Source organism: Strigops habroptila, chromosome 6 (genome assembly GCF_004027225.2).
Source record: "Strigops habroptila isolate Jane chromosome 6, bStrHab1.2.pri, whole genome shotgun sequence".
In the NCBI taxonomy this organism is placed as follows: domain Eukaryota; kingdom Metazoa; phylum Chordata; class Aves; order Psittaciformes; family Psittacidae; genus Strigops; species Strigops habroptila.
Genome location: NC_044282.2, coordinates 14,650,575 through 14,678,341, shown reverse-complemented (window position 1 = coordinate 14,678,341; position 27,767 = coordinate 14,650,575). Strand labels below are relative to the sequence as shown.

The window sequence follows — 27,767 nt, the reverse complement described above, 5'->3', positions numbered from 1 at the left end:
ACATACATATGCCTGAGTGCACAGATTATTAGAATATTTGTATGTCTGTCCATGTCCCAGATTTCAAACCTGTGACTCTAATAGCTTTATAGGCCAGCTACTGAAGCTGAGAAAAATCCTGCATGTCCTGCTCTATTTCAGTGCTGTAGCCAAGGAGCATATACAAAAGGATGCTGATATAGCTGTTTTAATGCTAGGGCTGATTAAGCAGACAAACGCTCACGTATCCTTTCCTTTCTATGGCACTATAATCTCATTTCTGTATTTGTTCCAAGATTTTGGAAACATTAAGAATATTATGACCATTTAAGACAACAGGACAATTTATTAAGCAATAGCCTTGATTCTCAAAATGAAATATCTTTTTCCATGCATTTTAACTAAAATGTTTCACTGAACACAGGACAGAGTCCAAGATGAAATACTTCATGATTCTTAACTATCTCTAAGAAATATATACATAAACTTAGTCTCATATAATTCTTTAATAAAATTCTGTTAAAGAAAGCTAAGTCAAGAATTGGAAAACAGCTGTTTAGCTGCAACTGACCTGAGGAATTCATCATTAGTGACGTTTGGTTTAGTAGCATCAGTAATTCAACCAACATGCTTTTTTTGTTTCTTTTGAACACGAAGTCTAGACTCTAGGACACATCCAAATGCCGGGAAAAGAAGTGAAGGGCTGAGGGACCTCTTTATAAAAAATCTTGTATCTTACACTGGGCACAGCAGCAGATTCTAAACTTATCTAGAATATTTACACACAGTGACCTAGGAGCACAGAGATACTATAGAAAAAGAGTTTATTCACTTTAAGACTGGTTTTAAATACCTAAGAATTAGATTTAAAAGAATAATATATTTTAAAGGGGAATTTCTCGTTTGGTCCAATAAGGTGAACAGGACATACCCACTATATACCTGTTTCTATCGCATACAGACACAAGGGAAAGATCTTTCCACTTGTACATCAAGGTCTCAATTTTTATATGCTTCGCTTAAACTTTAGTCAGCAAAACAGTAACTAGCTTTTTAAATTTGACATTCTCTATGGAGAACTGAGAATGGGGTCAAACATTTACAGGTGACAGCTTTTTCAAAGGGAAGCAAAAAGTGGCGTCAGTGGGCTAAGGGTCAGAAATTTGCTATCACTCATTGGTAAGTTAGGCAATGTTTACCGATCGTTAACAAACAGCATCTCAACAGAACTTGACTGAAGAACAGAAGTTTATACTGTAAAGCCACAAAGATGACTGTTCAGCAGACAGAAATAATACCTCCCAGTAATCTGAAGGATGCTCACAGCCAGCCAAACATGTATCTAAGAGCAGTAATTAATTCAAGAGTGCCATGATGCAAAGTCACAATAATTCTTTTTAAAACTTTTAAAGGCAAAACCATATTCATTCACATTAGTCATGAAAACTATTATCCTTTTTTTACTTGTATGCCTCCACCCCAGCCTTTTAAATTAAGCTGCCCTCTTCTCATATTTGTAAGACAAATTTAATGAATTTCAGTTAATACAACCTTAAATATTTTTAAGCATTCTGACTGAAATTCTGAGTTCATGGAAATAAACTGTAATTTTCTACAGGGCTTTAGTGGGCAAGGACTTCTTCATTCTCTTTAAACAGAGTTATTTTAGGTTGTCAAAATATTTATTTTCCCACTTAAATTCCTATTCTTCAGTATATCACCATTAAACAAAGATCCTGGATCATATGATTTCAGTCTTCTGCTGCACATTAGACACATTATTTAGCTTGCAGCATTACACTTAAATTACTGTGGCCAGCTTGACAATACAGGGACAGTAGATTTAATACAGGGAGTGACAATAGGACCAGAGGCCTTAAGTAGTTCTCTCATGCAGCAAAAATGATTGCCAACAAAAAACCCTGCTAAGGAACTTTAACCTTTAAGTTACAGAACTTCAGATCCAAAATTTTAGAAATTCCAGGTTTATGGTTCTATACAATAGCTATACACGCAACCTTGCTCTATACAAGCAACCTTGCTCTATACAAGCAACCTGGTATTTAACTTGTGCAACCTATGTACTCAAGGTGGGGAAAATGCAATCTTAATAACTGTACCATAGAGCACAAGAATCCAACTTTTACCAACATCAGAAGCTCAAGAATTAAACTTTTACCAACATTATACTGAAAGGATTTGTAAGGATTTTCAGTGCTCGTCTTCCCAAATACTCCTCCCCCACCTGCTCCCAAATCCTACATACCACGTTTTCATCAGCAATTCTTTAACTCTCCACTTGTGTCACCAAGATTACTATTGTATAAACTACAGATTAACTACATTAGCTAGCAGTAGAGCAGGCTAACATCCTTGAGAGACAGCATAGGGTGATGGTTGCATGAATGCAGAATAGAGTGATGGTTCCATCCTCTTTCTTCTCTCAGTTCTTCTTCCAGAAACTGGGGTGGGCTCCAGCCTCAGGTGATGTCGCTTCAGGGCAGGAAAATCAGGTCACTGGGATGAGTGCTGCGTTCTGGCAAGGAAAGCGTGTCACAGCCTCATCTTCTCCCTAATCCTAAAACATCAGATGATTCACAGACAGCGAAGGGCTATTATTTTTATGCCACTTCCTATAACTTCAAGATGCAGTGGAGAATGTACTGTTCCAGCAACAACGGTGCTTATACCTCAGAGGGTCCAAGAGGTACTCCGGTAGGCTGCCAAAGCTTTTCAGGGACACGAAAGTAAATAGAGAAATGTTCTTTCAGTGACAACTCACCAAAAGCACAGGAATGTAATGGGTGACAGAAAAGGCAGCTTCGTAGCCTTAGGGCTACTTCCCCCTATCAAGTATCAAACAACTGCAACAAGTAAAGGAAGTATGAAAGCTTCTCGTTGCAAAGGTCAAGAGTTTCTTCTATCCTGCAAAGCATTAAGCGGATCTAGTACAAAAATTGTTACCATTTCCTCCTGTAATTATGAAAGAATGAAGAACAGTCAAGATGTGCTGCTGTGTGGTAAAATAGTATTTACAAAGCTTTTCAGGGAACATCCACAGCTTTGCATTTGCAATTTATCATATGAAAAATGATTGGGGGGAAAAAAAAAAATTGATTGATGGTAACATATAATCATAGGACTGGACAGCCAGGAGCTCTCGATTCCCAACCATGGTGCTTTAGCATTAATTTCCCCCCTCCTCCACCATTTCTTTTCCCCATCTTGTTCCACCACTGCAGATAAGTGTCCAATACCATAAAATCTATTTTGCACATAGTAAAATGTTGCTATCTTCTGTGCTCTTCTGAACCATAACAAATGAGAAGAGAGCAGAACATATTTTTGGAATGAGAAATACCTTTTTTCCTAATTAAATGCAGACTATTTTAACAAACCAGCTTTTCTGTACACAGTGGAGTTCTTTGGAGGTTAACTTCATACTGAACAAAGAGGGACAGTGAGTTTATAATCTGTTGTATGCTCTCACTTGGCTTGTGTCTTTAACTATTACAACTTTTTACCAGGTCCAACATGTCAACACCTTCAGAGCTAACATAAGGTGAGCAAAAGGCCTGCTATCTGGTAGATTGAGTTATAACAAGGAACATGTGTGAAGAGCACTTTCCTGGCCTGTTCCAATTCACAAGCCATGACAGTCCTTTCTGGGAGTTAATAAAGGTTTTGATACCTACCTTATTTCAGTCAATAGAGAGGAATGCACCTGAAGGTATCTTGCCTCTTAGCACAGTCAGAGAAGCTTATTTGCCCTTCTAAACGGAGTGCTGTACAGTATGTTAATTTCTGTTACTAAGGGGTCAGCCTTACAGCTATTTCTAATAAAGCACTGGCAATAACTCCAACATAATTATAAACGACTCCACTGGATAAGCAATGAAATAAACTGTTATGAAATGTAAATCTGCTGTCAGTCACAGCTATTGCCAAGAAGTCTACATGTGAAGCAATCCCACCTGTCCTAAGAACAAGTCATTCTACTCAGTGCTGCAGTGCTGAGTTTCAGTTGATATTGCTGAAGTAACTGTGCCTGAAGATCAAACTGATGGATTAGCTAAAAAAATTCCTCTGCACCAGAAGTATGCATCTTCTTATGATAGTAGACACTTCGTTTTCAGCCAAAGTCAACTTTTGTGAGTGAACTTTTCAGATATGGTAGTAAACAGAGCACATTAGAAGTCTTCATTACTGCACTAGTTAGCGAGGATAAAATGTTTACGGAACCAGGTTTTACAACAGACAACCTTTTGGATCTTTAAATGGCAACCTCATGTTTCGTTTAAGAAAATGAAATCATCCTTTAGTCCACTGCTTTTTAAAAGAAGCCTTAAAAAATATAAAACTGAATCAAACATCTCTGAGATGCAAGTTCAACTCCACACCAAACCATTCATCTCATTCATGCTCATATATAAAAGAAACAACGTATTTGCAGTATATCACAAAGAATCACAATATATCCCAACTGACATGTACAGAATGGAATTGACTACGATGAGAAAGTGGGCAAAATGCATCTTCTAACCTTCTCTAAATGCTGAGTCTTGCTTTCTATGTCATCAGTCATGTTTCATTTTCACATTAGGATCCATTATTTGCTCTGGGTTATGACAGTCATTGCAAGAACAAGTCCTGCCTTACTTCACTAAATCTTTGTTTTTCAACTGAGCTCACAGCCTAGGTTGCTTGTGGAGGTTAGAGAATCAATCCTGCTGCTGCAAAGCTCATCTGCCTGGTAAAGGGCAAAGTCAGTGAGATACCAGGGAATGAAAAGCTTGCTCATACAAGAGGCCCTGTGGTTATTAGGAGTTGGGAAGAACATGAAGTTGATACTCTGAGTGGAAAATAATTAGAAGGAATAAGACATGGAACAGACTATTACTGGCAGGGAGGGGGTTTTGGTCCACAATTTTTGATGTACATGGGACTAAGCACAGGCAGATTTTTGAAGGCATCTCTTGCTCAAAAGTGGTTTTGAATCACAAAGCTATTACTACAGAGGATATTCTGCCTTCCGAGTACTTTTATGTTATTTTATTTTTCCTGCTCTAAAATAATCCATGTACAGTTAAGTCATAGTCATCATCAAGCAATAGCAAATCTGCCAAAATATTGAATGAAAAGGCAAAAGCACCTGATTCTTCCCTTTATATGTTTTGCAAGGGTAGAGAATCATGAACATGTGAAAAAGTATGGAGTGACCATGGGCAGAAGTTTACAGGTTAATTTACAGAGTAACCTGAGTCAGGACAATTAGCAGATTCTAATTGTGATTGAAGATTCAATGGTTTTGTTTTCCTTTTCTTTTTTTTTTTCATGTCCAGAATGTGTATATTTCTCAAGCTAACTGCAGATGCTAAGTGACAACCCAGGTTCTCAGGCAAATTAATCCATTCACTGAGTTAACAAAAGTAATTCATAACATACTTGTACTGGAGTTCCCTATTACTATTAAAAGATTCTATCTTAAGGACAATGCCATTAAGTAGCATCCCCACTTTATAGATAATGATACAACACACGGGATGAATTAAATTACATGCTGTATGCTACATAAAACACTTGGGACTGAATCAGTATTTAAATCCAAGTGTTCTGAGACCCAGCTTACTATAGCAAGAGATGAAACTTTACTGTCTGTCCCACATTAGCGTACCTCCATTGGTTTTGCAACAGCAGAGACAGGTCTGACCCACTGCACTGTTAACAATTCTCCTGACTATTAAGCTAGTACACACTCAAACACACCTCTCAGGCTCTTCAGAGTTGGCAACAGATGCCAGCTGTACTAGCTAATCAACATTATTTTAGAAGGAAGAGCAATTAAAAGAACAGTTAGAAGAAGGAAGAACAGTTAGAACAAGGCAGGAACTAGTATACTGGATCTCAAAACAGTTAATGTATTCAAACATATAACAATGATAGGACAAGGGGAAAAGGATTTAAACTTAAACAGGGGAAGTTCAGGTGAGATATAAGGAAGAAGTTCGTTACTGTGGGCCTGGTGAGGCACTGGAACAGGTTGCCCAAAGAAGTGGTAAATGCTCCATCCCTGCAGCGTTCAAGGACAGGTTAGACAGAGCTGCGGGCAACATGGTCTAGCGTGAGGCGTCCCTGTCTGTGGTGGGGGGGTGGAACTAGGTGATCTTAAGGCCCTTTCCAACCCAAACCATTCTGTGATTCTATGAATCCTGTGGATGATATTCCTTGAGTTGTTGTCAGCATCTCAAGAAGTATTCCAAAAATACTTCTTAAAGTAGCTTCAAAATGTAAGTGACCTAACAATCGTTTATGAAACTTCACATTTCTTAGGTAATTGCAGTGATAAGATTGTGGAGTGTAGCAAATGCTGTTGGTTTTGGGGTTTTTTTTAATTATTTTTTTCTTCTCCTTTTGAAGAATAAACTTGTATAGATTTTAGAGATCACTGTCAAGCAAGAGGAAAAACCAGCAGTAAATCATCCAGCACCTACAGTAACTAGATAAGAGAGCAACAATTAATCTTTGGTAGTAAAATATTTTGCCTCTCAGAAAAAGCATGAAAACAAGTGTGATAATCAAAATGAAGAAAGTTTACCACATGCCAAAACAAGTTTACCACAAAATATCATCTGAATCCAATTACTTCCCATGTCATATAACATTGCCCAGGGCATGAACAGGGCTCCCCTCCTAGTGCAGCCCAAGTTTTTCTTTTCCGAGCACATAAATAAATATTTTCCAAACTTCTCTACTTTTCTAGTTTTTTCACAACCTCTTCCCCAAAATCACAACTTCTCACAAATAGGAACATGGATCCCTATGCAGCAAACAGAAGCTGACTGACTATAGATTTGCTGTTCTTATCTCTCACAGATGTTTAAAACCAGTGCCCATATTCCCATGGCTCCACAGCCCACAGGTAGGAACCTCCCCTGTACATCTTTCCTGAAGACTTTTCAACCTTCTGGTTGGCTCCTTTTATAATTACTGGTTTACCAGATTTTCCCGATAGGTCTTACTTTTTTCCTCCTTCCTCCCAACCCTCCCTGAACAAGAGACCAGAAGAGCTTTAGGCATTGGTCCAAGATTTCCAGAGGCCCTACAGCCCATCCAGCGTGCCAACAATCTGTGCGCATAAAGTAAGGACATCTGATGCACTCGCAAAGTGTGGGACTCGCTGCATAGGCAATATGGAACACATATGCACATATTTCCATCCTAAATCCTACATAATACACCCCAAGAAATTTCTCATTTTTTTCCTGCATGAAGTCAAATGGAGTTGTTGAAACTCTGATGGATCCCAGCATTCATTATAAATTCATTCCTTCTGATACACCTAATATTTTCCTGTGACATTTGCTTTCAAAGGCATTTTGCTATCTGCTTATACCTTTCACATGGTTTCCAGCTTCCATAACCATATGTTAGTCTGGAAATAGAATGAGGTGACAGTGCGCTGCCCAAGCTTTGAATTACAGTTTCTCTTTTCCTAAATCTTGTTCAGGCTGGCAAATGCAGTTGCCACATGGCCATTTCTGACATTCCTGCTGACTTATAAACTAGACAAGCGAGGAAAGGTAACTAAGCAATAGAGATTTCTTGGGATCTCAGATTTATTTTTCACACTAAATAACTCCATCCTTTTCCAGTGCAGGACAGTGCTTTAGCCTTGCTTAACAGGTGGTTGAATGATCACTCTGAAGAACTCTTTCGCCAACAAAATCTGCCCGTCTAGAATACTATAAGCCATCTGATGCCACTGATCAAATATACTTTTTCTCTAATTAATGCAAGTGGCAAAGAGAGGTAAGATAACATGTTCTTGTTTGATAGCACTGCTAACTATACAAGCTGCAACTTGATAACAAACAAGCCTTAATTATGCCTTGATATCATGCTACAAGTTGCCCCAGAATGAATCATAGTAAAGACTGTCACATGCCTTCTTAACCTATAACGAAAAACAGTTGTTACTAGTTCCTTTACTTGCTAAAAAAATCCTTTTCTATTTTGATGTTCCTAGACTGAAAAACAAAAATAAAAACCTGATTAATGTCTCCTTTCAAGCTGAAAGCCAGCTTAACTTTTCCTTCATTTTACCACAGCCATTTCCTTTACTTTCCTTAAAATTATAGCACTGAAGTCTTTGCCTATAAATGAAAGGAGCACTGTACCTTGCCACTTACTTCAACCTTGTTTCTTTAGTATTTTGAATATAAAGGCATTTTCTGCTGTGCTGGAGACTTTCTAAAAGTTCAGTAAATTTATTAATGTTTGCAAGCATTTTACGTTTTTGCAGTTCAGGTGACTTTTATTTGCATGTTTTACTTCTTTGCAAAAGTATTAGGATTTGATGAACACATGGAAACAGATTCTGGTTTTACTTCATGGCGCTAGAAATGCGGACCAACTTCCACAGGCTACACTGAATTTAGTAGAGATTTACATTGCGGTAACAGAATATAGAGTGACCTTTGGCTTCTACAACACCATTTTCCCAATTTGTATTTATCTGGTAAGTTAGTTGCTTGTAACTATGGTAGCAGATTATATAGGAAACTTCATTAACAAGTATGGCTTAGATTATAAATGTTCACGGTTCAGGAAACAAAATATTACTCCCCATGAAACCCTAACATGGGCTTTTTACTATCCTTTTAACACGCAGAAAGTAAAAGCCATTTCTGTTTTTCAGCAACACTGTTTTCCTAACTCCTGTATCTCTTTAAAAAATTATGTTATACATGTGATGAACAACTACTTGTTCTGTAAGCAAATAAATGAACAATAGACTATTTCATTAGTATTAAGGGACAAATTAAAGGGGAAAATGTCACTGAAAAACTACCTCTAAATTAATGAAATATACTTATATATTGTTTTGTATAATACAGTTTTTTCTAAACAGACTGTGTTTAAGTCCATTTTTTTCCAAAAGTTAAACCCACAAAATGTAACTAAGATGGAGTCCAGAAAACAAGGACAAAAATCCTGAATGAGACCAAAATCAAATTCTGATTTCATTCTTTGATCATGTATGAGAATTATTTTACATGCAAGCAAGGCTTTATTATAAGAACAAAAACAAATTGGACACTATAGTAGATAGTGTACAGGATATTATGAATACATTGCTAATAATTAAACTTACATGTGAAGCTAAGAAAGAGAGTATTAGATACAGAATATATAAAATATATTGAAAATAAAATAAAAATAAGACTAAGCCAGTAAAAACCTAAGCAAACATCTGAATTATGCAGCAATTATTGGACAATGTCCAGCGTGCTCCAGTAGGGAACTGATGACAATGCATTTCTAGTCCATTCAACCAAAAATATTTCTCACATTGACAAAATTGGAAGAGAATAGACTAAAGCTGGCATGACATTGCTTTTAGCCTCATTTTATTGATATTTTATAATTATACAAAATTATACACTATATAAAAGGCATGAGAAAACAGCTATGGAAAATAAGCAGCTATACCAAATAACACATCCTTGCCTTTTTCATAAATTGTTATATCTAACCACCTTTCTTCTAAATTATTATTTCCAACTGAAGAACAGTTAAATGAGAATCTTATATAATTTATGAGTTATTATTAAAAGCAACGCATTAAGGCTCCTGAGATTTATGTAATATTAAGAGATGTTAAAATTCTATTTCTTGCACAGAGATTTGAGAGAGAGCTTTAAGAGTTGCATCCTTTGCCAAAAACATTAGCATTCAAGTTAAACTCTCACTAGCGTGCTTAGCTCATTACGATTACCTTTTTTTAAGTGCATATACTGCTAGAAGCAAAACACAAGTCTGGACTCATAAACCGCAAAACATCACTGCTGTCATTTTGTTACCGCTTCCTCCCTTTGCCTTAAAGCTGCACATAGATCACCTCCATGTACCTTTATTCTTTTCAGTCACATGCTCTTCTAATGCTTCAGTAAGCCTACAAATCTTATCTTGCAGCTTTCCTTGTTTTCATTTCTGTATTTTTTACTTTGCTGCCCAAACCGTTCTGAGTGCCCTCAGCACTCACATTGCACATGAGGTATTCTACAATCCATTCGCACCCCTCCTGGGGATTCACTGGTGTGGGTCTGATACAAGAAATAAAAGCCTCAGAAATAATAAACTACTAGCAAAACCAGATCTCCCTAGAGATCATCCTCTAGAGTTTCATAGGGACTCCTTGTCTGTGTTGTAGTGTAGACTACAGATCCCTCAGGGCAAGAATCAAGTAATTTATGACATAATTAAAAAAACAATGGCATTATACTAATTCATTCTTCAAAGAGATATCCTGAGATAATGGTACATATCAGTCACCTAAATCTGCAAACAATATATTATCTATCAAAAATATGTAATTGTCAGTTAAGGTAACTTCCCAGTACCACACACACAGGTCAGTAATCTGGTCCACTCACTTGTGTTTTACAAAATCAACATAGTCAGGGCAGTTTAAGCACCCAATTTACAGATGTTTAAAGTAATCCTGTTAGTATTTTCTTCGAACACTTACTAGTAACTGTTTACCCACTACAGGCTGCAGCAAACACAGACTTTAGAAATTGGCAGCCTTGTTTACATGGTAGCAGATGAAAAGCAGGCCCTAAGAATCCGCTTCAGACAACATCAGATTGTGCCACAACCATGGAGGAGGAACACTACAAGGCTCCATCCCCAGCACCTACTGGAGAAGACATCCTGGGAAATCAGAAGCCTCAACTGAGACAGAGCCCCAGACGGAGGGTGCTGCCACCTAGAACTCACACTTCAGGGTGGCAGTGGCCTTACAACAGACAACGCTCTGGTTGAGGCACTGAGTCACCCGTAAAAGGAGCCGTGGGAGGAGGTGAACAGACTCTGCAGCATCATGAAGAACAAACAGGACACAAACAGCATCACCTCAGGGACCTTGCAAAGATTTCTGGAGCATGTTGGGGTAAATTTCTTCACGCAGATATTACACGTGTCATCTCCCAGATCGGTTACTCAGGAAGAAGGAAGAACTGGTTGGGGTATGTTGGTCCACCAACTGAGATGCTAGTGTAACACGTGTTTCGTAACTCTCTGAACAAAGGCCCACATAGCATCTCCAAAAACTTCTCTAACAGGAAAACGCCTGCAACTGCCAAGAAAGCCACCTCTGTACACATAGGAATGATTTAACCCCATTAACAGAGGTACGCCATTTCCTTTCCATTTCTCTTCAATATATAACCTAATCATGCAGGCAGGATGGCTCCTGTGCATCTCAGTGTTTTCATTCGCTAAACAGCTAGGCGTTAAAGATGACTGTGCTTATGGAACTTACTAAGTGGGAAGGAAGACAAGAGCCTGGCCACCAGCATTTCCTGAACACAGAGCTTCCTAAGTTGTAAGGAGTGAATGATCTGAAGATTGTGCATGGTGCAGGAGACAGCCCTTCTCCTTATCCAGCTACACTTTATAGAAGCAGCTGGACATGAAGCACCCTAGAACACCACCACTTAAACGGCCTTCCCTTTTGAAGGTTTACAAGATTACAAGATTTCTAAACCCGTATCAGAAAACCATACAAACCAATGCAAAGAATATTTTTATTTTAAAAACAGAACAAAAACTTAAAATGTCTAACATTAACCTTAACTTATATTGAAAAATAAAAGCACAGTCCTCAAGGTTTCAAACTGGATCAATCTTTTACAGATTGGATCATACACCATCTGCTGCTACTTCAGGAAAAAAACCAGCTGGTTAGTTGATCATTGTATCTACTGCAAGGCTACCCTCCTTTACAAAATTTAAAGGAACTTACACAGGAACTTACCAATAGCCTTTGTGTAATGTCTGGCTCCAAGTAATAGCTCTGGAGCTCTGTACCAGAATGTCACCACAACTGGATCCAAGTCTGCCAATGGCTTCAAAGGTGAGTTGAACAGTCTTGCAAAACCCATATCAGCTGGGGGCAGCAGCGGGGGGAGAACATGTAAAATTTTAATACAAAGAAATCAGAATTTAACAGTATTGCCAAAAAAAGCAATTATAACACAAGCTCAAAAAAACCATTAAAACTTACAAATCAAAGTTTCTAAGAAAGTAACAAGTTACTCGTAACAATACTGGGCCAAATTTATCTAAGGTTAAATTCCATTTACTTAATTTATAAGACTATGAAGGATGATGTTGCTCTTTTAAGTGTTTTCATCATGGTATTGTAAAACTTTACATAACACAGATGCCTATTTATTTAAACAGAACTATAACTGAAACCTGTTTAACTGAAGTCAATAGTAGATCTGTAATATACATTTTCTCTTTCATTTTTATATATGTTTACAGAACTGTGAGCCTTTGTGACTGCTATATATTCACCCACAGCGCAAAACCAAAACGACTGCAATGTAGATCGTTTTGCACTATTTTTGTAGGTGTGCCTGAGACATAATTTGGAGGAACAAACTCCAGAAGCAGAAAAAAGTTTTTAACTGTAACCACTGAAATCAGTGAGTGTTTACTGTTGCAGAAGTGTACTTTAAATGTAAGCATTTAATTTATGTAACTCAAAAATTCCCTCTAGAAACAATCTTGTAACATTAAGAAATGCTAAACAGGAAAATACAAAATTTGGGTCTGCATTCAAAACCACACATTTTAATCCAAGTCTGAAACTTATCTTTTATACAATTTCACTTAAATCTTTCTGCTTCCAAAGTTATAAAATGCAAAGAATAATTTTCTTGGAGTTACCCATACTAATACAAGCATATGTATCAAAAATAATTAGCTGACTATTTTCAACTACAGCAAAAGTCAATGAATAGAAAAGAGGTTCCAGTATGCTACTTCCTTCTCAGGGATTGCCACATGCTTTATTAAAAACTTTACATCCACATGACTAAGAGGCTTATGATCTAAACAAGTAATTAGATTTTGGATAAAGACCATTACAATTACATGTGTTTCCCACTTTGATGTCAAATAGCCTTTTGCATAGTAAACCTTTGGACCTCTACAAACACATGCATTGATGTTATTTATACACAAATAATTAAGAACAAATGTAATATATAAATAACAATATTGTACTAACTAATCATAGTAGGAGTCAAAAGAACCCTGGCTATAGCCATTGCCATTGTTCTACATGCTTATTACTTTCTTGTTTCCTACAGATGCTTCTATCTCATCAAATATCCTTGGCAAGCTTTACAAATGCCTACTATGCTTGGAATCTCTCAAGCCTGTAAACTCAGTGAATAAGACTTAAAATTGAACTAGGTGTTGTGCATACATATGCTCTAAGAATAACGAAGACTTGTTTCCACCTTACACTGAAGATGCATTTTTAAGTAATTCCTTAGCTGTGCAATGAAATTATTTCAAAATGTTTACCTATTTTGACTCTTCCTCTTTCAGGACCTTCACCCATTACCAGAATGTTTGCTGGTTTCTGGAAAACAAAAACCAGCATATTTAGTTGACCAGTCTTTGATAATTATCTTCAAGAATACCTTTATTCTAAAATGAAAACATTTCTATAAATACCCTTAGAAGTCTAAAATTACCATACCTTTATGTTTTGATGACATGTAGTTTTTATTCCTAGTTACCAATTTCACAATTAGAAAAATAGTAAAGTGCTTTGACATTTCACAGTAAGAAATACAATCTTTAACTACATTTGCATTCCCATTTTTACCAGAATGGTCACATTCACTGGGGAGATTTTCTTCTACAGAAAAATTTTATACCAGGCTAACAGTTACGCTACACATCAGTGATCCGGCAAGAACTACTTTTGCTCATATAACGTATTGAAAATTATGCCAAATCTTGGTATTCAAATGCACAGACGAGAGTTGCTTTTGTTATCATCATATATAGCTACATTTTCGGAGCTGTGCTTGGTTTTGGTGTATGAATGATTAAAATCACATTGGCAAAACTGCTTTTTTCCACAAAGTTGATTTCATGCTATGAGAATTCACTTAAAACAGGAGTATGCACAGACAGCTATATCCACAAGCTTTTGACAGTGTAGATAACAGCTTTACAAGTAGAACAAAACCTTTATAGCCATTTTATGTGATCTGGAGTTGTTCACAAGCAGCCACTTGTGAACACCATATAAAATCTGCACATGACATCACAGCAATTGTTCTGCAATTAGGACCTAGGCTCCCTCAGACATCAATAGTCATTCCTTGGAACCTTTTCCCCTATTGTATTAACAGCTGTAAAAAAGTAATCAAGTTTGAAAACATTAAGTGATTTGAATGAAGAGATGCATTCAAAGCAGACTTTTTGGAAGGTTCATCTGAAGATTAATTATATTTAAAATCACTAATGCCTGAACAGGTCTGCTTGAGCAGGAGTTGTTCAAGAATCTAAGAGAGATGTCCAGAAAGCCAACACCATAATCTCCATTTCTAAGTTCCTAATGCTTGCCACTATTTACCTGAAATTAGACGCACAAACATAATTTGGCTCAAAATTACAAATCCTTAGCGTTTTTAAAGAGGAAAACCAACCAGAAACCAAAACCACTCTTCTTTCTCCTTCCCACCTCACCCCCAGTGCTAGACACTGCTTCTTCCCTGGCTCCAGTCACAGCGTCTCTTTCCAGATGCCATTGCGTCTTTTATTCCTCCTTTTTTAATCTCAGGATAATTCTCAACACCATCCCAGTGTCTGACCACCCTCACAGTGAAAAACAGTTTCTTCATACATCTGATTTACACCCATTCCCTCTCAAAATGTCACTGGATAGCATTGAGAAGAGTCTGGCTCAGTTTTCTTCACTCCCGCTTATCAGGTATGCATACACATTGGCAAGATCCTCTCTAAGCCTTCTCCTCTTGAGCCTGAACAGTCTCAGCTCCCTTAGCCTCACAAAGACACTGAATCCCTAAGCAACTTAGTGGCTCTATACATACGGGGATACACTAGACTGGAATCTATGGAAAGAAAGGGACTTGTCCATTGATGTATTTTTACATCAGAATGTTTTAAAAAGATGTTGTTCCACTTAAAATTTAAATATGTAATCCACTGAGGATCAGAACCCTGTTCAGAAAGCTGCAGAGAAGCACGCTAATTTATAAACTTACCAGATTTCATGTTCATTAGCTCTTGTGAATCTCTCCATTTGAGAGAGTCATGGCAAGGAAAAGAGGGAGGGAAAACAGAGAAGGAATAAAGTGGGAAACAATTGAAAACTTAATCTTGTTTCCAAAAGAGCAAGTGCTTCTCCTGAGGTACCACCACCAATGTGGAGATGACAGGCATTTTACAGATGGCATCCTGGTGCCTGCGGGATCCTCACTGACCCGCAGGCTGTTGTCTCAATAACAGCTTGCACCATGGCGGCTTCCTGGAAGGTGAGAAGTCTTGGTTCAAACTTGTTCCTTAAGTCAGAAGGAGAAAATATCTGAACTCCTTGTTTTCCACTAGAGCAAAGAAACCACTTAGTTATCGGCTACTAAAAAGGTAAGAACTTTCCAAATTCCTCTTGCTAATCAGAGCTGTTCTGGTTAGGAAAGCATTTTTAACTGTATGTACGCTGAACCAGTTAAGAGTAACACTAACCTGATAGGACCCATCCTTCTGAGATGAGACAAACGTTATCCAGCTCATGTACCCATGAATTTTTACTTAATGAAAATAAACAGTTTCAGGGCAGCTTAAAACATCGGTATTTTTTTTCATGTGTGGTTATTTTATATAATAGTAGGTTACATACTGTAAAGTAAAACTCCTCATCTCCCCAGAGTCCTCATGATACACAAGCCACACTGAGAGCAACCCAGCCCTCATGGATCTGGAGTGCTTGGCTGAACAAGTGGCACCAAGGCAGAGTAGAAGAACTTCAGGTGCCCAGGTATGGAGGAAAGATCTTGGGTTATTTCAAAGGGATTAATTTGGCGTGAGAGATCCTCAAGGAAGTAAGTAATGAATGTTTCCATCATGAGGTAAGAGAGAGAACTGCTAAGGGGAATGCAAATAACTTCTGCTTTTTGGAGAAGGGAGAACATGTTAGTCTAATCTCTGGATATATAGCAGTTTAAGTATCAAAACATTTTACTCTGAGATGGTCACTTAATAGTCTACTATAGAACTACAGTCTAGTATAATATAGTCACTATACAGCTGCAAAAAACAGATTAAAAAGTGGGAATAAGAGAAATTAAAAAGCCCTGTACTTCATGTATGTTCAGGCTACATGCAGGTGATAAGCACCTGTCTAGTTCCTGAAACAAATCCTACTGCTGTTCATGTCACAAAGAAAATGGAATTTTTAGGAGGAAAAAACCATGAAGGCCCAAGCAGCTAAGAGACCAAAACCTGACACAGAGTAAATAATATCTGTCTCCGAGAGGACAGAATTTTATTCAAGAAAGTTTGAGATGCCCTGCTTAAAATCATTAAATAACTCTTCAGTAAAGGGTGAGGTAACTCAACATGAATTACACTTCTGAACCAGTTACATCCTAATTAATACCCTATTTTCCTCAAACTACCCCTTTTCTGAGAACACAAAACACCAGCTGTGAAGCAAAGGGATGATGCTGCATCTTTACCTATCTAGTTACTATAGAAACAACAGAAACAGTAAGAGTCAGAAATCTCACACTTAAGATCAGCTATAAAAATGAAGAGACAAATCCCTGCTGAGAAATACAGTTGAGGATGTACTGCCTAAAGAACATTTGCAAAAAGAGCAAGGTCAATAGCAACAAACAACTGGAGCAAAAATCCGAAATATCTGCAAAAAGGGATGTAGTTGATAATGGTTTCTTTACAAATAATATGCACGGATAATAGTATTTACTTTTCTATATCCGCAGGAGAGTGGGAATAGAGCAATTAACAGATCTTGGTGGGAGAGAAATGAAAGTGTTGGGCTAAGAAGTATGTTTTCATGAATAAGTGTCATGAATGGGACTCATACGGACATCCATGTTATCTTAATCAATATGCTTCCTATATTTAGGCAGTAGATTAGAAGAAATGGGGAACAAAAAGAAACCATCTATGGTCTTGAAAGAGCATAATGGGTCAAAACAGGAAAAATAGTCTAACAATAGATGGCAATACTTTAGTTTTAATGGTAATTGTTGTTATCTCCTTAAGTACAGTGGTGACACAATTCTTCAGAGATTTGGTGCAGAATTACAGTCCTGTGAGAAAATGACCATAGGGACATACCACTTTCCATACACCATTCTTTATTGTTTATATCCAAACAAATGTGTTTCCTGTTTGGAATGTATCACTGGACAAAGAATAATCTGAAATTAGGAGGCTTCTATTGTAAAAGAGATTGAAAGTCTTCCAGATAAAAGCTCCCTCCACAATTAAAGAAACTGGCTTGTGATGAGGTCTTTTCAAGTCTCAATTATTTCAAAAAAGCAATTGTAAACAGCACAGTGTTGGTACATAGATGCACTTCTCATTTCACAAGCCAAAACAAGAGCAGTGGTGATTCTACCTTAGCTTTTAGCACACTGCTCTGCAAATGACAAAGGTCCTAGGTAAGACGACAGTGTTCCACTCCACAGGCACTACTCAAAAGACCACTGAGCCTTCAGGTTCAGGATTAGGAGGAAGCTGCAGATTGTTCAGAGAAATTTGCAAACAAAGCTTTTGTTGTTCTCACCTGCAAGGAAATGTAGGAACTTCCCTGCCTTAGATGAACACTGTTCAAACTCAGACATTGTTTTCAGATCAGTATACTGGCACACTGGTATCAACGTTTTTGGATAAGATTTCATCTAATTTATGTAGGGTTTAAAAAATAAATGGTTCTTAGAAGATTTTATTATGCACTGCAAACCTCCAAATCATTATAATTTGCATTTTAATTACCTTCCATATATTGAAATACATATAGGAAAAACTGTTAGCCTTATACACTGTGAACTCACATTAAGAGTCACTGTTCTGATTACACAGAATCACTTTCAACTTATTTTTTTGTCAGCTGTTATCCTTAATCTTCAAAAAATCACACCCTATCCCATTGTATTTTTTGCCTACCCTTGTAATCCATACAGTTTACTTCCACTGTTTCTCTACTCTGTTGATATGATTGACCTTGCAAAGCAGTATCATTAACAAAGCCCATCAAGATACTTATCATTCCATTCAACTCAGTAACGTTTCTACAGATATTATCAAATAAAGCTGATCACTACAGTGCATGAACTAAAAGGGCAGCAAAATCACAAGGAATGCAAAATGCTTTGAAGTGGTAGATCATTCAACTGAACTCAAAACTTGTTTATATCTAAAAAGGAGGGAAAAAAATCAGAAGCAAACACATTAAGTAAATATATGACAACACAGAAAGCAAAGACTATCACAGAAGGCCTTTATAGGCAAATTAAAAATAAAATATCAGTCCAAAAGTTACTATGCAATAAAAAAATGAAAATACAAACAAGTGTGTATGCATAAAATTTTACAACTAAGCGTCACCAGACTGTTATCCTAAAAAGGTTTCAAAAACATACTTGATTATCATTAGAGGAACATTTGTGACAATAAAAACAATTGAAAATGTACTCATAGCATGGAGGAAACTAATGCATTCAAACATAGTTATTAATATGGTAATAATATATACATGGTAACATTTAGTTTTAGCTCCATTCTTGCATCTTATAATTTCAAAATGAAGCACATAAAGAACTGATAAAGACATGCAAGCCGCTATTTGATACTGATAAAGACATGTGCCGCTATTTGAGAGGGACAAAAAAAAATCTTTTGCATAGTTCTGAGAGATAGAAACTGGATATTCAATCATAAAACATGCTGTCGGATTACATTACAGACGTATGTATTTCATAGCTGCTGAAATGATACGGTCAAAATAGTCGTTAATTCCAGATAACAGAAACTCTAATAGCAACTAGAAGTACAGAATTTACCGCAAGCTCTGAGACTGATGGTAAAAAGTATCACTAGCTAGAAGTAGGAACAAACTGCGTGTAAAATATCTGAAATATTTCTTTGGAATGCCTTAGATAAAGATTTTGGTTAAACACATTCCTTGCCTGTATCCGTTACATGTTGAGAGGGGAAACGTACTGTTTTCATATCGAAGCTAGCTATCCAAGAAATCTTTTCATGTTTATGTATTTTTATAAAACTTTTCTCTGCACAAAAAGCAGAAGAATGCAGAAATACTAAAACTATGTTGATAGTGCAACCACAGATATGCACACATTTAAAAAAAAGTCCCTGAAATAAACTTAAGGTTACCTAGCCTACCACAGCAAAGATTTGACTCTGCAGGCTTCGTTACAGATTGATTTAAAACAGCCCATGTATCTGGATACTTACCTGGAGGATTAGACAAAATCATACAATGCTTTGGGATGGACAAGACGTCTGGAGGTCATCTCATGCCAATCCTGCTCATAACAGGGCCAACTTCAAAGTTAGAGCCAACTTTGAAGCTGCATCAGGTTGCTGACAGTCATAATCAAGGGAGCATAATTCTCCAAGGACGGTGGTTCCTCAGCCTTCCTGGTGGGCATTCCCTGGCACTGGCTGATGAAAAATAAGTTTCCCATCACCTAATAAAACATCTCTTGTTGAATCGTGTGTCTGTTCCCCCTTCTCCTTCCTCTGCACATTTCATCTTCTCTACAGCCCCCCTTAGGCAGTTAAAAGTCCACTCTGGAAACACTGGAGGCTGGTGAATGCAGTGGCAGTACAGTTTACGCACACAAAGCTATCTCCATCACCCTGTTGTGTTTGTATTGCACCTGTGGCTGAAGAGGTACATAGATATATGCTTAACATTGGAAACACATATTTGAGACAACAGTGTCAGCCTAGAATTCTGGAGTCTAGAACAAATGTACTTCACCATGGGAAAGACAGGCCCTCCCCTCCCTGGCCTTCATGTTAACTAGATTACATATAATCACACACAGAACATTCTGTTCAAGGTGTTATGGCTTCAGTTACTCTCACCCTTATATGGTCTATATATAACCACCCTTACAATAATGAAATCAGTGGTGAGGTAGAATATTAATTTCTCTGGTTTACTTCATTTTTTCATAGGTTGGATGCTCTCTTGAGAGGTAATTAAGCATGCACCTCAACTGACATTAATTCTTTCAATTCACTCCCCTCAATTCTACCGAGGCCAGAAGTGGGCAAAACATCCATGTTCCTTGTAAGAATGCTCTGCTCCAAAAACTATTTGAAACAATGGTTTCTAAGGCAATTGCTAGAAAATAGACTTAATTTACAAACTCAAGGTGTTTGATTGTTGTTGAAACAGGAAAAGACTATTCGCCGAACTCTACCAGCTTGTTAATCAATGGATAATATAGTTGTAGTAATGTCGCTGGAAAACTGACTGCAAACAAAAGGGGAATATGAAATAAAAGTAATCACAAGAGAAGAATATAATTCTGGGTTACATAAAAGTTCAGAAACGCAACAATCCTCCTTTCACACGCCATTTCTTTCAGCCTTCTTAAGGCTGACAGAGCATTAAATTACTGCAAGACAAAAATGAAAACTCCAGACAACTTTGGATGCTGGGCATTGCTTCTATTATAACAATCTTCACAATGTGCTAGTGTACCAGTGGCTTCACCCGAATCAATGACAATGCAGTTCAAGTGAAAAAGAAAAGAATGAAAAACCCTCATATTAGGAGAATGCCAAAACATTGACACAAATTAAATTTTGTGTTGCTACGCAACATTATCCAAAGCATTCTGCTGGTGCTAGTGCTGCAATAGCATACTTGAACTTAAAATGTTACATGTAACCTTGAGAAGGACAAAGAAGGGAGAAGACAGAAACAAAGAGAAAAATATAATCATAAATTATCAATGAAAAATAAAATGTCATAAAGCAAATATTTAATACGCTGAATTCACATTGTCCCTGGGATTTTCAGCACACTGCAGTACACACTCCAGCAAAATACTCATGAAGCTACTCAGCAATTATCTAGGGCCTTGTCTTTAGACCTTGTCTGAGCTCTTTGGGAGCATCAAGCATAGCATAGGACAAGACAGATTGCTCAAGCTCTGCTACTCCATTTCTAAGCATCTTCTAAGTGATGTGCAAGCCCATCATGTATGGGAACAGAACAAAGACCTCAGAAATAATATGGAAGAATGTTCCGCTTTTTAATGTATTACGAAGAGGAAATGGATAAATAAATTTCATTCCATAAAAGTACAGTCAAACTTTTTCTCTGCTGGGGCTCCAAGAGACATCCTGAATGCCCCAATATACTGCAGTCAAGCAAAGGCTATGCATCGTTCCCATCAAGTCCTTATTACTCACCATACATTGTTTTTACTCAGAATAACTACCGAAAGGCAAATAAACTAAGGAGATACTTCCACGTGTGAAACATTACAAACACTATCACTTTCTTCACCTTTTTAAAGGCAAGAGCAGAGAGACAGTAAGTCTGACAGAACACTAACATAAGAAAGCCTATGACTGTACTAAGCTTCAGACTAGAATCCGAAAGGAGGGGGAAACAAGATGATGCGATTCTCACCTGATCCAGCTGTTGGAACTCAGTATTACTTCATTTCTGCTACAGCAGCATGAAAATTAGGTACTGCAATTGCTATATCTGGTAATTCTTTCCGTTGCAGCACTAAATTCCACCACTGCCAAATCCCGGTATTTGTTTTACACAATATTCTGACTACTCCTCTTAGCTTAGTAGGGTTATTAAGACAGGAGGATGAAGCCTCTATCCAATCAAAGGACAAATGACTGAAAGTGAGACTGCTGACACTGTCATAAAACATTTTGTTAATTGCTTTTCACGAAGTACCTTTGGCAGTAGAACTCCAATACCTCCATTCCCCTGAGAGTCTGGTAGAGTCAAAGAATTAACAAAGCTTTTCTGACTGCAATAAATAATATAATACCAAATGAAGAGATATAAATGTAACCCATTTTCATTACACACCAGCTTCTGCTTGGATAGCTTAGACGGACTGAATTAGTTTGAAATATGGGAAGTCCTTTATTGTAAATTTCAGAGGAGAAAAAAAAAAGGTATCATGGTTACCTAGAAAGGTTACTTCCATGTCGAGTAGCTCTTACAAGTCCCTTTTTGTCTACACATGGACATGGGAATATAGCTGAAGGGACTCAGAGCTACTGAACATGTATCTTTTTTTATTATTTTAGCATATAAACTTCCGGCAAGACTTAGAAAAGTAATAAATACACAAACTTTTACAAGATTTTAGCAATTAAAGGTTTACGTCTAATAATATTTCATGTAGTTTAATTAACTCATGTCAGTTTATTATACATTACTTTGTAGCATCAAGCTACATTTTTTATCCACTTTTCATATGTGCTGTTTTTCTATGCTTACAATCTCAAGGAAAAAAAGGTGAGATCCTATCTCTTCTTCCCTCCTCCTCTCATGTTGAGTCTAAAGACTAAAAAAATCTGACCCTACATGATCAATTTAAATGCCTGTTATGCTATAGCATCAACTTTTCCTTTGTGTGGAAATAATCTAGAGCAGTGATTTACAATGTAACCCAAATCTTTCTATAGTCTTTCTCAGAGTATCTCCTTGAAGCAAGCTCGCAGCTTCCAGTATTTGCAGGGCTAAGTTAAATGTCCCTTTTTCATCATGATTTGTCCAGCAGATTAGTTTTCAGACTTCAGGAAGAAATTTTATCACCCTAATACAAGCCTTGACAGCTACAGCGATACTAATTGGGATTTAAGAGTCCACTGGACTGTAAGGTCTTAAACTCACCATCCAGTTATCATGTGCCAAACAACTTACTAATGTATCAGTTGAGGCAGCACAATCTCATGTGGCTTGTCGTGCTAAAAAGCAACTATGAACTGCAAAGCAAACAGATGGACAAAGTACCACTGCTCAGCTGACATGTTCATTATGAACAAAGATAAGCAAAACATATCTTTTAAAATCCATCCTAATAGAAACTCTTTCCCTAGTTATGAACGCAGAACCACTGTGTTCACCTCAGGCACTGGATTAAATCTCTCTCCATCTCTCAGTGAGTTCACGCTGAAGCTACTCCCCCACTTCTCGGTTTTCTGACTTATGGGGGATCCTGAGGCCCACTCAGGTGCTGATTTTTAAGGAGCCAAGCACCAATGGCCAGCTTCTCTAGCAACAGTTGTATTTCAGACCGACTTACAAAGTTGAAGAAAATGGATTCTCCTAGTTTCCCCTTGGAGGTTGTCTCAGGGTGTCTCCATCTGAACAAGCAGCTACAGAGTAATTGTGGTCTGCCTACGGCATGCTACAACTGTGGCAACAAATGCTTAATTTCATTTTCAGTTATTTAAAAGTGCAAGTGTTTCACAACATTAACCAGAACTTAAAGGAGAGCAGAACCTCCACACCATCTCAAGAGCTGTCCAGCATCACGCAGCCCACAGCTCCACAACTGTGCCCCACAAAACAGGCCTCCTCAGTAGCTGGTGTGCTCTGCCCCTGCACCAACAGCTTGCTCTTGTGCTCAAGGTGCTCCGTCATGGCTGGGCTGCAATGGTTTCTGTCGATTAAAACGCATTAATGAGATTTTATGACGTGGTGAACCTAATGAGACACAGCAAAACATTTTTGGATACACTGTTACACCAGTCTTCAGTATTAGATTTCAACACTACAGTGTTAGTAAAAGGCCAACACAATATGATGATCTGCTTTAGTCTTTTTAGGCTATTTTCGTGTAGAAGAAAAAGTTAGGCCAAGGTAACTAAATTTTTACAGATAGACTTGTAAGTTACAAGATTTCTACTTGTTTTCTGAAGCCTGAGATTCATATGTTACCTGCCAGTTTCAGATACTCCTACATACATATGAGATTGAAATATTAAGTAGCACATCTGCATGTTTTACATTAATTATGATTTTATGTTTCTCAGTACAAAGTATTTTTAATGTATGCACCCTCTGTAAAATTTAGAAGAATGCTGCATTCCCTTTCTGCTCATTTCATCCATAAATACTATGAAAAGGAGCCTGAATGTTCAGCTGGCATTCAAATTTTTATGGTATTCCTTCTGTAGTATAAACTCCAATCTTCACTGCAGCAACAGCTCAGGCTGACAATAAAGGTCTATATGGTCTAGATCTGACTGAAGAATTGAAGACCTAATGCTTAAATCAACAATAATTCAGAATTATCAGCACCTCAAAAAAAATTTGAAACCTTCTCATCAAGACAATTCTTCAGATAAAGTAAAGGCTACTGTGCTTACACAGAACCAATTTAAAATAATTTTCTAACAGACCAGGCAGGAACAAGCATAAACAATCTCAATCCATAATGTGCTTTTGTTAACAACCATGAACAACTGAAAGGTATAGGTCTAGAATACTGCTATTCGAAACATGAGTGAACACTGCCTACACAACCACCCAACTCAAGCATTTTATTGTTCATTTATGCAACCCTTCTTGTACACAAAGGACACAATGGGTAGAGTACTGAATAAATGGCTCCTGCTTTGGAAAGCTCCAGTCTGAGATATGCCAGTGCAGCAACAGGGCACAAGAGTGAACCCAGAGCAGTGCACATTGCGTAGGGAAGAAACAGCAACTGCAAAAATGGGGCGCAGGGGTTTGGTGTCAAGGATGGAGAGAACTTGGAGAACAGTAAGCAGAGAGGTTCTTTCAAGCAGAGACCAACCCATAAAACAACAGAGATGCAGGAGGAAGGGACAGAGAGCAAGGAAAGTGTCTGCAGCCACGGGTATAGCTCATGGAGGCTGGGAAAGGTATATGAGCAATAGGGAAAGAATTGGCTTTGAGGACAGAGATTAAAAACCTGAACTTGGTTCAAGAAAAGAGAAGCTATTTAAAGTTAAGATTTAATATGCCAATTAAAAAGTTATGGAGACCACAAATTATCTTTTAAGAGTCTTAAGCATTTATTCAGGTTACTTAGCTGCTGCATGTATTTAGTACAGTCCAAGACAGTTAAGTTTGCTTGCCTTGGAAAAGAGGAATCTTTTCGTTTCTCAGATACCACAGTATTTACACAGCGGGATAAACACTAATTTTTCAATTATATTTTTTTTTTTGTTAACATAAAACAGTTTCACTTTGTAGAATGGCATTTGTAATTTGTGTTTTAGGGTCAACCATACAGCCTAAGACAAGTTGGAAGCAAAGGCTGCAAGTGCTGTTAGGTACCCTGCCATCTTGGGCACCAGAAGTATTTTTCCCTACCCATAACTGCTTCTACTGTTTCCAGGTTTTCACTCAGAAAAACATCATTTCATTATCCAGAAGAGTCTTTCTTTCTGCAAAATACTTCGCAGCCATTCAGTTCAAACCAGCACCTCCAAAATTTCAAATAAAGATTCTGCAGACACTGTGATAGAAAAAGTATAGGGGACACAACTAAGAGAGATTCTTAACTCCACAACACCGTCATGTTAAAGCTGTGAACATTGCTCCCTCCTTTCCATCAACGAATGAAGGCAACCAGGCCAGAATAATGTACACAAGAAACCAGTAATTTCTTCAGAAGTGTACAAGAATTTTTTTTTTTTTAAATAAGTACATTCAGTAATTTATTTTACAATACTTCGTGTAATGTACTGCTATAACATGGCATTTCAGATTGTAGACATTTGTTTTTGCAGTATATTGCTAGTATCTTCATTTTTATTTTACTAATTAATAAAAATGCATCGAAAGAAATTATGTTAACACATGCTTTCATGAACAAATACATTAGGTATTATTATTACTTGTCCTCATTAATGCAAACAAAAAAGCAGTTCTTGGCAGAATATAAACAGGTGGTGCTTAAATATTTTAGGTAGCCAACCTAAGACAAGGTGTGGGAGTCTGATCATTAACTGCTTTTGAAGATTAGGCTCTTCCAAATGACATATGCAACCCAAAACCGAAAAAGTCATTAAGTCATCTTAGAAAAATTTAACCTAACACATTATCATTTATTTATTAACTTGTTTATGTCTCGAGTTAATTGCATCATTTTTTTAGTAGTTCTATAGTAAGTATCAAGACTCCTCTTACACACTGAATTGAAGTTGCTGTACTGTATCTAATACCACGTGGAAGAGTTAATTAGTTACTGACTTCGAATGCCTACAGCCAGTTTTCAGCACCATTAAAAGCTTTTTCAATCAATCGCCAATTGAGGATTATTCTGGACTGAAGTCTGCAGTTGAAGATTTTTGGTCACATTACTAACTTGCCTTGCAAAATAACTGCAAGTGAATTAATCATGATATGGGATCACCTATGTAGTCAGTAATACATATGCTTCCAATAATATAAATAACACAAACATTTCTGGAAAGTTAAATGTTTGTTTTTGTTGTTGTTGGTTTTTGGTTTTATATTTTTGAAGTGTAAGAACAAAAAGTTACCTACTGTTTAAAAAAAAAAAAAAAAAGAAGCCTGCCAAAGACAAAATAGATAAAATCCTTTTTTATTTTGTAAAGGATAATCTCCAAATGCTTTACAAGAATTAGATATAGACTAAGGCATGTCAGAACTACAGACTGTAGCAGCTTAAAAATACATGAACATGATCACACTATTCATTCTTAAAGCTGCTAATAGAAGTTAAAAGCTAGAAGGCGTAGGCAAAGAAGATTTGGTACATACAAGCTGTTTTGGGAGGCAAAAGTCTCAGAAAAGGTGGTCTCAACATCTTTCTGAGGCAGAACCACCACAGCAGGGACCGTTACCAATTTCAGCATCTAGACCCTTCAGTTTTAATGAGTCTATGAAGTTTTTAAATGAGATTGGTACTTTTAACGAGAACAAAAGCCTTAGAGAAGCTGGTCTCAACATCTTTTCTGACGCAGAACCATCACAGTAGGGACCATTACCAATTTCAGCATCTAGAGACCCTTCAGTTTTAATAAGGCTATGAAGTTTTTAAATGAGATATTGGTACTTTTAATGAGAACCTAAAATAAAGGAGGGTCACTCCACCTGGAATGCGTGAGCGTACCCCCGTGTTGGTCAAGGTATGAAACATTGTACCTGTACCAGCCACTGCAGGGCTTGAAGTTGCAAAGACCAAAAGGAGGAGCAGTAATTAAGGTTGTGAAGATGAAGAAAGAGGAGTATTTCAGGAAAGTCAAAGCTGAGTCAAGGTTATATGAGTAATGTTAGAGGTGGGAAAAGGCAGATCAACAGATACAGGAACGTGGGCAGAGGAGCAGGAAGCTGGAAGCAAATGAAAGATTTGCATCAAGAAAGAAAACAGAGAAGAAGAGTTGTGAAGAAGGCTCTACGTGCTGAAAACAAAATCTGAAATAGTTCAGAACTAATTACAATATTTTTCCATTCAACCATTATGCCCTTTCAAAAAATTAAAAACAACCTGCACAGACATGCAGTGGCTGTGAGATACCGCCAAACTCATGAGAAATGTGCTGTGATTCATGCCAAAAACATGAGCATGTTAAAGTGCGGCAGGTCAAGCTGTCCTAATTTTTTGGGGTGTTTTTTTGTTTGTTGGGTTTTTTGGGGTTTTTTTTTTTTTTTTTTTACATTAAACAACTCCAAACACACAGTACATTTTTCAAAGAAAGACATGATTGTCCTTGCTACAGCAAATTGGCCCCAGTTTACTAGGAAAAACATCTGTTTTTTTAGTGCTCAAGGTTTATGATTTACCTCAGTGTTGATGCTGCCAATGAGTCCTTGGACATTCTCACAAAACATCAAGTGCTTAGAATGCAAATAAAACACCCTGTGGGAATTTTTAGTTTCTTTTTTTCAAACTGCA

At 37.3% G+C, this 27,767-nt stretch overlaps 1 protein-coding gene across 2 annotated transcripts in view; it reads right to left on the bottom strand.

The window, feature by feature from the left end:
• The window catches only part of CDK19 (cyclin dependent kinase 19), a 126,370-nt gene that overhangs the window by 23,413 nt on the left and 75,190 nt on the right, over positions 1-27,767 (bottom strand). For both annotated transcript variants that reach the window (XM_030490885.1, XM_030490886.1), the window contains 2 exons: positions 13,366-13,423; positions 11,801-11,932 (listed from right to left, as the gene is read on the bottom strand). In XM_030490885.1, the coding sequence (XP_030346745.1) occupies positions 11,801-11,932; positions 13,366-13,423 (190 nt within the window). The remainder of the gene's footprint in view (positions 1-11,800; positions 11,933-13,365; positions 13,424-27,767) is intronic.